This window comes from Homalodisca vitripennis, chromosome 1, assembly GCF_021130785.1.
Source record: "Homalodisca vitripennis isolate AUS2020 chromosome 1, UT_GWSS_2.1, whole genome shotgun sequence".
In the NCBI taxonomy this organism is placed as follows: Eukaryota; Metazoa; Arthropoda; class Insecta; order Hemiptera; family Cicadellidae; genus Homalodisca; species Homalodisca vitripennis.
In genome coordinates, this window is record NC_060207.1 from 76,309,419 (window position 1) to 76,322,118 (window position 12,700).

Consider the following 12,700-nt stretch of genomic DNA (forward strand, 5'->3'; position numbering starts at 1 on the left):
CATTAGCTGTGGAACAGCTGAAAGAGTCTTCATACTCCATACAATCATATTTGCTTTATATTATCAGTTTAAATTTTAAAGACTGCAGTCCTCAGTCCAACTCGGTTTTTCTTTGTCAGTGAATAAAGCTGAAGAACAATAATTAAAATTGGAACCTGCTGAAGTGAAGCATACGTATTCAGCTAGTCAATTCTAACACTATTGGTACCTAAATACATAAATCATATACATCAATAAATATGTGAATTTTAGAGCTAAAATGTGAATAATGCTTTAAGAATAATACAGTTATGTTGAAAATAAACCTGGAACTAAACATTACAAATTTTGGGTGGCTAAGCTATTTAAAGTAAATTTGAACATTATGAGAGACATCCAATATGACAGGTTTTATGACCAACAAAAAGCAATAATAGGCCTGGTATACATCTAATATCCACTGAGGGAAACTGAGCCAACGTGTGAAGAGAGAAGTGGGTGTTGTGGATGGGATCAAATAACCCCTATATTGTACTTTCGGCTAAAAAGACAAAACTAAAAATATACTGGTAGTTTATGTTAGCAGTGCTCGCTTCTGCAACTGATTCCCAGCAATGCTCGCTTGTTGTTGTGACTGACATTAAGTACCAGGTTCCTGGAGTTGTGTTTTCTTTAGATTCTTATTTTGTGTCTACAGTGAACTGACAAATTTCACAATGACTGAAAGCAACAGTGTGAGAAAGAAGTTGGTCATTTGGTAGCGTTTATTTCTGCACTTGACTTACATTTGACTAAAAGTGCTTGCTTGTTGTTGTGACTGACATTAAGTACCAGGTTCCTGGAGTTGTGTTTTCTTTAGATTCTTATTTTGTGTCTACAGTGAACTGACAAGTTTCACAATGACTGAAAGCAACAGTGTGAGAAAGAAGTTGGTCATTTGGTAGCGTTTGTTTCTGCACTTGACTTACATTTGACTGACAGTGCTTGCTTGTTGTCACAATTGATATGCAGCCAGCAATTTGACATATTCAGTTTGTTTAAGTTAATGTTTGGTTTTGTTTTTAGTTGATTACTGTCAATTATCATGTTTCAAAATGACTAAAGTTGAATAAAAACAAGGGACAAAAATATAAATTCATGTCTACATCAACATTTTTATTATTGATTCACAATTTCAAATTTTTATCATTATTATTACTCGTCAATTAATTTCTAATGATTACAACCATTAATTAATAATCTTAAAAATTACAAAACTACTATTTGTTTACTTATCTTATCTATATTCTTTATTTTAATAATAATAATTTGTTCTATTATTAATTTTGAGTTCCAATATTCACGACCAGAGCCTAGCACACGCCCTAGGCCCATGTAGGCTCTCCAGTTATACTACTCTTCTTTTTTCAAATTTTAATTGAATTACTACAAGGTTTATATAATAAGAAATAATAAAATACGTATAAGTACCGTATTGTCACACTCTGATAGGCCTACAAGGTTTCAGACATTGTATGTATGTGCATAAGTTTGTTGCACTACGTGTATATGTACTCGTATATGTGTTTTATTGTACTATTTTTGGGAAAATAAACCATTTCCACCATCACCATCATAATGTGAATGTGTCAAAACATATCAATTTTGTGAAAAATAGAATCCGCAAGTACATTTTTGCCTTCAGACAATTACGAGAAGTACTCACAGATAAGGAAATTAAAGTGGCCTATTTTGCTTTCGTTTGTTACACTACGTGTATATGTACTTGTATGTGTTTTATTGTACTATTTTTGGGAAAATAAACCATTTTCATTTCATTTCATATACTTGATTTGGAAAAAATATCCAATTTATTCAGTTGTCAGGCAAAATTTAACAAAACTTTCAAAGTGAACGGGTCTTTTGAAACACTCTGATCCGGATCACTCGTTCACCTGACTGACCCGTTCGAATTGAACGACACATCTTTAATGGCCACTGCCACTGCACGGCTAACCTCAAAATAACAATGTTTCTTGTATACATCTATGGCTACATTAATCTGTTTAATTAATATTTTACGCTTAGACTTCGACACTTGTATATGCCTACACACAAAAATATATAGTTATAGAACAGGTAGAGTAGCTGCAGTGTAAACAAAACTTTGAGAACGAGATATGATCCACACAGCTGTAAACAGATACAAGAAGGTGCTGGTCCCACTCCCCACCCCAACTCCCCGCCGGAGGGGGGCCCCTCCTGCGTGGTACTGCTCAGAAATTTGCTTCTGCGCAGGTTTCTTTAATAGCGGTTGACCTATAATAGATAGAAAAATTACATAATTTTTCTGCTTATTACATGGAATGTAAATTTGTAGTTTATATAATTTAATATGTTGAAACCACCAATGTTTTAGATGGACTCAGTGATGCACAAGATGATGATTCATCAAGAAAAAAGGATTCATTGGAGGAAGGTGAAAAGAAAAGCCGGAAAAAACACAGGTGAGTGAATATTCTGTGGTTTAAGTGATTATTACAGCAATGTAATCATTTGTGGTTAAGGAATGTCCAAACAATCTTTGTAATATACTTTTGCATGAAATCTTGGCATTGTTGAAGATATTAGCTTCCTAGTAAATGTAAACATATTGAGATAACATTGGTATCAATAATGATTCTGTGAATGTGGTGTTACAGACATCACAGCAGGAAGTACAGTATGCCCGAGGACCCGAACTGGCGGAGGAAGTCTGGAGCCTTCCTGATCGCAGACAGCCGCAAGATGAGCATCCAGCCTGAGGAGGCTTCCACTCTGCAAGAAGTGGACCAGGATGATTTGGCTAGTCAGTATCCAACAGTTCCATCTTTTAAATGAATCACTTAGAATGTACAATTAAATTACATCACATGTCTGCTTTTAATTCATGCAACCATATTTTTGTCATGTGCTGGAATGCCTATGTCTATTTTGGTATGCAGGCCACATGGCCTTATAGTTTATTAACCAATTTTCTCCAAATTCAGCATACTTCGTTCCTGATTTACCTTGATAATTTTTTTAACGGCCAAGTTATACCAGTAGATAGGTGCTTTAAAACTTTTATTTAACAAAATTACCAATCAAAGGTGCCAACTTTGATCACTCTTAGATAGCTAGCTCAAAGTTTTTGCAATAATTGGAATAAAATTATTAAAGAAAGTTCTCAATAGCATGTATAGTTGAGAGGTATATTTACGATTACAAAAAATGAGATGAAAAATGTCTTCATTGAAGAGGCAGTGTTAGGGCTGTGAAGCTCTCTCTACCACTCAACCTCATATCATATACAGTAAATTAACAATACTTGAATACAAACACATGTAAACTTATAACATACTTAACTTTATAAACAAAATTTAAACAAAATTGCTTAATTCACATAAAATAACAACAAAACAAAGAATAAAAGTTATGTAATTCACAATTTTAAACAATGCTCAAGAATAACTAATCATCTTATTTAAAAACAAAATACATCATTTAGTTTGTACTATTCCTTGGAATAAAAAAATGTGTTGACCTTTTTGTAGTAAAGAGTAATTATTAATTAGCAGGAGGAAAATATAAAATACATTGAAGAAAGTAGTACAAATTTGTCTTTAAGGGCATCTGAAAAATTTCAGGTGTTTCAGAAGTAACGATTTATAGGTGACTTTGGGACACCTGTTGTATTGACTGTCAATATTGGCACACCTGTTTGCTTCTACACTGTCAATCATTTGTGTTGTGTTATTCAGTTAGACAACTTTGTTATGTTGTGCGATTTAATAAGGGATTTTGGTAAACATGGTAAATACATCACTCAGGTTTAGTGCACCTTAGTTTGGTTTTTGTTAAAAATTTTAATTTTATTTTTTTAAACATAGAAATGTAAATTTTATCAGTTTGCATATACTAAATAGTGAAAAATGGTTAACGTTTTTGTCTATACAATATAGTTTGTTATAACTTTTTTTACATTAGCTATCCATTATTTTAATTAAAAATATAACAATAAATTAAATTCCAAACAACAAAAGTATTCAATAATAATAGAGGGTGAGTCTATAAGGACTTTACAACTTTGAAATTATATGGATATTTATTGACTTTATTTACAGACTTGATATATGTATCATTTTGTAACAAATTACTTCAAGTTTATTGTCATATTCTTATTTCGGTTCAATGTGACTTCCATTAGTGATACGCTAATATCCCACCGGTAATCAATTTCTCACCACACCTGTTCTAGCAAATCCGGCGTAACTTCAGCAATCGCAGCTGTGATTCTTCTTCTTAGATCTGCAAGACTGGCTGGTATTGGCGGAACATACATTTTATCTTTAATGAAACCCCATTAAAAAAAATCCATAGGAGTTAAATCGGGGGAACGAGGTGGTCATGCAATTGGTCCTGAACGCCCAATCCAGCGACCTGGAAAATGACCGTTTAGGAAATCCCTAACATCTGTTAAGTAGTGAGGTGGTGCTCCGTCTTGCTGGTAGTAGAAAGGAGCGTCCTGTTGTTCATCTTCATCAATTTGAGGAATCAAAAAATTCTGCAACATTTATCAAGGTAAATGATACCAGTGACAGTTCTCTCCATGAAGAAAAATGGCCCGTACACTTTAAATTTACTCATCGCACAAAACACATTCACTTTTGGACTGTCCCGAACTCGTTCAAGGGATTCTCTTGGGTTTTCGTTCCTCCAGATTCTGCAGTTATGGGTGTTCATTTTACCTTTGATATGAAAGGTACTCTCATCACTGAAGATTATTGAGTTCAGGAATGTCTCATCTTCCCCCATTCGATCCAACATTACAGGACAGAATTCTCCACGAGCAGCTTTATCTACATCAGTGATGTGTTGTACCATCGTAAGTCTGTATGGTTTTAAGTGCAAACGTCTCCATAGCACTCGCCAAACTGTCTTTTGTGGAATTCCAGTCTCCACAACTGCACGCCGCGTTAATTTTTTAGGACTACGGGCAAAGGTTTCCCTGACCTGTTCGACAGTAGCATCACTAACCTGTGGGCGACCTGGCGATTTCTCATGACGAACAAAACAACCTGTCTCGACAAAATTCTTGTGCCAACTGTAAATAGAAGACCTGCTTGGAGGGTCTCTTCCGTATTCTGTGCGAAATCTACGCTGAACACTTGTAGCAGAGTTTGTTTCATGAAACAATAACACACAGCGAGCACGCTCCTCACCAGTGAAAGTAGCCATTTTAGTACAGACGAAGCTGGTGCTCGCAGTGGCGGAACTTGGTACTACAGCACTACGGGAGTCAAACTTGAAGTAATTTGCTACAAAATGACACATATATCAAGTCTGTAAGTAAAGTAAATAAATATTTATGTAATTTCAAAGTTGTAAAGTCGTTTTAGACTCACCCGGTATTATTTAGGTATTTAAATCATAAATAATGAATCATATAGTCAGTTTGGTTTTTACAATTCAAACAAAGAGACACCTTCTGTTAACCATTAAATTATAAGATTTTTCTAAACTTTATAAATTAGTTAAACACCTTCCTATTTGTATTGCTTAGCGATATTTACCCATTATTAATACCGTGTTATAAAAGTTAATGATTTTTTATTGATATTAAGTTAAATACTGCTCTCTTTTTAGAGTTTAGTTAAAATATCCTGAGCTTAGCTTTATTGCATCTAAAAACTTGCCTTTGTTCAAACTTGATGTTTTTAACAAATATAAAAATTAATAGCTTGCTTGATTTTGAAGTATATGGACAGATTATTTAGTAGATGATAAAATAAATAATATAGCTTATTAGTTATAATAGTTAAACCATCTCTACATATTTGTTTCTTATTTTAGTTGTTTTATACAAGGGCTGTCCAGAAAGTAACTGGTTTCAAAGTTTAATTATTTTTATTTGAAACCGTCTCGGGCTATTTTTATAGATATTCACCAATCAAATTAAGACACTGTAATACAAGATTTGGTATTAAAATATTAAAGATTAGTGCTACTGCCAGTTTCTGTTTTTCCGTTAACAGTTTTTGAACCCACCTATCACAATCCAAACTTTCTCATCACAAACTCATGCACCAAACTCCTTGAAATTTGGGAAAAAATATTCTGAAACTTCCATAATTCTAAAACAAAGATTTTTTTACAAATGTTTTGCTTGATTTTCATCACCAGTTCATCCATTACAAGGCTAGGTCTACCACATATTCATCATAGTGAATATTGGTAAAATCATATCTTTTAAACAAGTCCATCCGTGTCTCACTCAGCTTTCATTCATTATTCCTCTTCCACATATGTCACAAAGTTGCTGATAAATTTTAATTGGTTTGTGATTTTTTTGCTAACAAGAACCTACACAACATGCTTGGGTTTTCTATTGTAACTCATATTTAAGCACATTACAGAGAACAAATTAGAAGAACATACTACCTCATCTAGATGCACACTGAGTGTATACACTTTTTGTCATCAAGGCTTTAACTCTGCCTGCCTCTGAACTGGACTTAACTTTCTAGATAGCCCTTATATTTTAGTAATATTTCAAATTGGAGGGGAATATCTTAATCGTATCCTAATGTAACTCATGTCTGTTTACAGGCCACAGGTTCGATGTACCTAAAGGCAAACGTAGATTTAGTGTCAGATCTAAAGTCTCATCAGTTTCAATAGGAGATTCTAGAAAAAGTTCTATGGTCCCACAAACATTACCCTTTTATTCATACAAGAAGTCTTTCGATCACAGCCCCCACAAGGTGAGTTAATGCGATTATTGTTCATATAACTAACAGCTAGTATTAATTGTACAGCTCACTTATGTGAGAATATAACACAGTCTTGTGTATTTTCAGCCAGAGAGGAATCCACCAATGGTATAAGTTAGCGCTTTTCTTTACCTAGGAGACGCTTTGAATTCCTTTTAATTTTTGTTAGTTTTTGGAATGTGTGATCGTAAATGTTGGTTTTACTCTCCTGGGGCCAAGGATTACAGCCATTAGTCAAACACCTGACTCATTTACAATCTTGTCACAAATAAACAATATAGTTAAAATTGTCACTAAAAAAGTTTTGGTTTTGATTCTAAAAGTAAATGTTTGTCACGTACTTTACTCATGTTTAGAACGGGACTGTTTCTCTTAACCCTTTCAGTGCCAGACATTTTTTAGTTTTGTTACCAAGAAATGCCTGAAATTGGTGGCCGCATATGTAATGTCAGGACAATTTTGTAAAAATGTACTATTTTAGAAAAAAAAATTATATCTATTTAATATCTTATATTATTGTGTACCTTTTTTGTATTGTTCATAAAAACCTATATTTTCAGATGCAAAAATTCAAACAGCAACATCCAATAAAATCTTTTATATTCAAAAATATATATACTTAAATATTGTTTTTTTATTAGTTTTTTGAAGTTTTACAGCACATATCCACAGTGAAAAAAAATCTCTGGGCTAATTATGACTACACTCTCTTGAAGCCCATACAATTATCTATGAACATACCAAATTTTATTATACTTGTCAAAAAATAAGTTATTTACTGAATTTTTTTTGTAAATTGGCACACATCAGTTTTTTACAAACATTGTTGCTATGGTTTTATACAATAAAAAACTGTCCTAAAATTTAAAGAAAGAATTTACTAAACTTTCTCAGTGAAATAAAACTAGCAAATCACTTTTCAATAAATAAAAAATATTGGAACCAGGAAACATATTTATATAATATACATAATCTGCACTATTGCATATACCTAGCAGGTATGTTTAGGGAAGCTGTATGTGTGAACTGCTTTCTTACATTTTCTGCATATGTAAGAATATCTTTTTCTTTTACCACCAGTCTGCGTGCTGACTTTACTGTATACATAGCAGTTTCTCTCCATCTATTTCCATTTTTTAGAGGCAGTTAAAAAAAATATTTGGAAGCTCTGCCTTGATCAACATCATCTTGGTTTACTGGCCCATTTGTTGGTGATCTGTATAGCACAGATCTATTCTCATGTATTTGTAACCATTCTTTACCAAGTTCTTCTACTAATAAAACAGTATAAATAAGTCTGTTGGTTGGCTTGTTGGTATTTAGTTCGTAAAGAAGATAAGAATTAAGTAGCATACGTCCAAAAATATTGAATGTTACCTTCTTCCAATATTTTAGAGCCTTGCGGTCATCAAGGTATTGATACATTTGATCAGATCCATCCACACCTCCCATAAAGTTATTTTAGGCTCTGATCACTTTAGGTTTATTTGTTATACAAATTCTATTGCCTCTCTTCTTTGTTCTACATTCACTGCCAGCTTCAGCATTGGTTGAAAGCAGAAGGACTTGGTTTTTCTGAGACTGCTTCTCTCTGAATCCAAGAAGAAGCATTTCTTCTTTCCTAAGATATATTTGTTCTCCAACACTAAACTTCCCTTTTAGATCATTGGGTATTCCTTTCCTCTTTTTTTCTAATGGTGCCTGTCAAAAAGGTGCACAGAATATAAATATTTTGTGAGTTTTGGAGAAGTGAACAAATTGTCCACAAATATGTGATAAACTTTATTGAGAAGGTTGCCCATTTCCATCAGCTTGACAACTACAGTGTGGCCCAAACCCTATTCTTTTATTTCATTTCTATCTGATCCTCTGGCACCTCTGTACACAAAAACATTTAGGCAATAGTGTGTGGCCAAGTCACACAACATCCACAATTTCATACCACCTGTGGTGTTTCTTTGGTAAATACTGCTTCAGTTGTGAGTTTGATTTAGTGCTAATCATAATTTAATCCACTGATAAGTTTTGATGAGGGACAAAATAATGCTTGAACATGATCGACCAGAGGATTGAAGCAAGCACAAGGGTCATAGTTTGGTTGACCATAGTTTTGGAAAGATTGGAGCAGTCTACCATGTGAAAAAACTGTAGGATTGCTTGAAATCTTTTCCTTGTAAACAATCTAGGGAACCAAGGAATGTACTGGCTTGAATATGTCCACCAATAACTATACATGGTAGGCTGAGGTTTTATATCCATGTTTATAAGAACGGTTACAAATGCTTGGATTTCAAGAAGTGTCACTGGTTTCAATTTCTTGGCTCGACTGTTAGGTTTCAAGTGGTTTTGATGTTTGTTTATGTAGTCTTCAACATACTTGTATGTATAAGTAACAAAAATTTCTAGTAGTGTTTTAGTAAAAAAAAACAACCTAAAATAGTCCATAGGGCTTAAGTTTTTTGCAGGGCAATGTTTTGGGCCTGGTAACTCATGAAAACGAAACTCATGAGCAAGACCAGGATCTTGGTCATCATCAATTATTTATTTCATTCCAACCAGACTCATTCTCGTTATCACTGCTACTAGAATTATTCAACCTATATGCAGAAGGGTTTAGCCTAGGGTGATGACCTCTAGGCCTAGTCCTAGTGGGTTAACATCATCATCACTGTTGTCATCAGTGGAAACATCTATGTTTGAGGTTATGTTTGGACAGTTAGAAAGTAAGCTATAAATATTACTAGAGGTAGATGGACTATTGTGATTAGGCAGATAATCCGGGTCTGAGTTAGTGTCATCAACTATACTACTAGAATCACTGCCTGAAGTAACCAAATTGTTCAGATCAGAAACAAAACTGTCACTTAAAAGTTCCTCTTCCAAAACCCTCTGAATAGTATTTTCACTCAAAGGTGAAGCTGTCCTTTTCATTTTTTTTCATTTCATAGATAATAACAACAATGAAAAGTAACTCAACCACAATACACAACAACAACAACAAAGAAAAGAAACTATGCAGTTGCCAAGTGCCGACAACTGACGGTCAACTGGTTCATGGGAGACAGACGAACTACAAACTGCCCCGTTAAAACAATCGTTTAAACGTTTTAAGTGTAATTTTATAGATCATAACAAACGTTGATATGAAGATTATTACATTCTGAGGGTTTTAATATGATTCAAAATGTCAATTATTATAATTTTAATAAACTAAATAAAACAAACATTACAGATGGCCGGTTTATCGGGCGTTGGTACTTTATGCAAGCAATGCCGGTAGCTGGCATTTCGTTCTTAGGCATACATGGCTGGTGTCACGAGTATCATCTAAGGTTTTTGGTTCACATCGAAACATTGTTTGGGAATTAGACTGTGTTAAGTCATATTCCTGTCATGATAAATCAGTACTTACCATTCAGACTGTGTCTGAACTCATGCAACAAACTTATGACACATTCTAGTGGTTATAATAATTTTGACCTATACTTTCCCCTCAGAAATTGACCCTTTTGTAAATTGAGCTTCCTAAAATGTATGAATATTGATGAATTTTTGTAGTAAATATGGTATTTGATCAAATGGTTACTAATTAGTGGCTTTCACATAAACTCCTAGTTGAAACTGAATGCTTCAGCAGCAAGACTCAACCGTTCTCTTACCGCATCACTTGCACTGTTATATCAATAAATTTTTGACTGCTGAAGTTACCCTTTAAAATCCTCAAAAATATGTTTTGCACAAAAATTTATATAGGAAATTTTTATGGAACATACTTTTTTACCTATAGGATATGTGCTAAAATTTGTTGCATTTGTTTAGATTCATCATATATATATATATATATGATGAATCCCGGCGGAGCAAGTACTTTTTGCGATTCAATGTTTATTGAAATTATATATATATATATATATATTTATATATATATATACATTAAACTGTTTCGCACGCTTATTTAATTTCAATAAACATTGAATAAGTAGTTGCCCGCGGGTATGAGCGGATCTTCACTTGCCGGGTTGAAGTAAATTATATTTCCAGAGCGCTTACCCGATGTAGATTTTGTATTTGGCCGTACCTGTCACATATGCGTTTAAATAAGCAAACTAACATATGATCAAAAATACCTGTCAAACGTACTTTTATTTACAAAACTGTCTACCACTCAACCTTTAAGTTCAACCAAAAATTTAGTTTAGACAATTATACATCATAAACATTGAATCACAAAAAGTAGTTTCCGCCGGGTTTAATAAACGTATCTCTCACTTGCCGGGTGAATGTGCTACCATTACACCACAGAGCGCTTGAAAACTTTTCCGATTCATTTTATTCGTTTTGGCCGTACCTGTCACGACATAAGCGTTTAATAATTCAGATAATAACATATGATCGGAAGACTAAATACCTGTCAAACGACTTTTATTTACATTAAACTGTATAAATGGCAAGAGCCTTATTTAATTGGCAACATAAACATTGACTCACAAAAAGAGTTGCTTTATATATATATTATATATATATATATTTTGCTTTATACACCTAACATTTTTTATTCAGGGTTTCAGTTTTTTGTATTTACATTTGGCAGGATGGCTTTTAGATTAACATGTTTAGGATTTGAGAGTACTGGAATTTAAAGGGGAATAGATTATTTCAATAAGGACTCAGCTGATGCAAAAGATAATTACAAAAGTATTTCTTCTAAAGTAAATAAAAAATGTGCAGTTCTTTACATCATCAAGCTGTTTTATGCTTTATAATAAACTAGTCAATAGTGATTGCATCCAGAAGTCATTCACAACTTAGCCTTAAGTTGTCTACTATTGTACAAAAAAGTCCTATCTCTTAAGGCAATAGCAGCTGGTATCCAGTATCTCATCACTGCAATTTTATGTTAAAGACAATTTTTTAAATGTAGATAACACATTTTCTTGATTAGTACTGTAGAAATAAAAGGTATATGACCAACTTATCAGCAAAACATCCCATTTCAAATTAAAACAATTTATATACGGCAACTTAATTAATTGAGAACTGCTTAATAATAGAAAATATTGGTCCTTGGAGAACGTTTTTAACAACTTAACGTTTCCTTCTTAGATTTTTTATAATTATCATGTTATATACATTCCTGTAGATGTAACAATTTGATAAAATATATTGTTTAAAAATCAATACTTATTAACAGATAAAAACCATAATCAGATAAAATGGAGTTGTATAAAATAATGTATTAATTTGTATCAAATATGAATTAAGTTTTGTAATGATATTTTGTTTTTATTGTTTTGCATCCAGAGTCGAAGTAAGCTGTTAACTGAACTGCAATGCTCAAATGTAGTATTACTGTAGGTAGATATAATACACAAACTTTAAGGTTAAAATGTTATCAGTAAATCTGTGTAAAGTTTTGTCGTAACCGTTAAGATGCAAAAGGTCATACCATATCTGTAATTTCCAATGTTGGGCCAAAAATGTATATTACGTATGTGAAAGATTGTTGCTATGGAAGCTGTAGCATACAGCAATATTAATAATGAAATTCTTAAGAAATTAATTGATAACCATACTATTTTTGGTAATTTTTCTCACATCATGTTTTTCTTACTTTGAAACACTTGAAACCGACCATCAGCGATAGAAATAAATGTTTAATATGAGTCAACTAGTAGTCATATACAGACCTTGAAAGTACTCTAATGGTGATATAACTATTATATATGTGTCAAACAGTAGTTTTTAAATCTGTCAAGCTAGGAAAAATATGATCTTATAAAAAAATACTGTTTTATATTTTTAACTCAAATTGACTCAAATGGCAATCAATTTATTTTTTGGAAAAAAATGTCTCTTGATACATTACCTTTATTCCATACAGTGCATGGATATTTATTATTTTACAGTAAAACTAAAATCAATATCCATCAAAGATTAAAATTTACAAG

At 32.8% G+C, this 12,700-nt stretch overlaps 1 protein-coding gene across 2 annotated transcripts in view; it reads left to right on the top strand.

Moving 5' to 3' along the window:
* The window catches only part of LOC124365001 (band 3 anion transport protein), a 93,628-nt gene that overhangs the window by 17,766 nt on the left and 63,162 nt on the right, over positions 1–12,700 (top strand). For both annotated transcript variants that reach the window (XM_046820878.1, XM_046820886.1), the window contains exons 5-7: positions 2,378–2,465; positions 2,661–2,806; positions 6,589–6,743. In XM_046820878.1, coding sequence (XP_046676834.1) covers positions 2,378–2,465; positions 2,661–2,806; positions 6,589–6,743 — 389 coding nt within the window. The remainder of the gene's footprint in view (positions 1–2,377; positions 2,466–2,660; positions 2,807–6,588; positions 6,744–12,700) is intronic.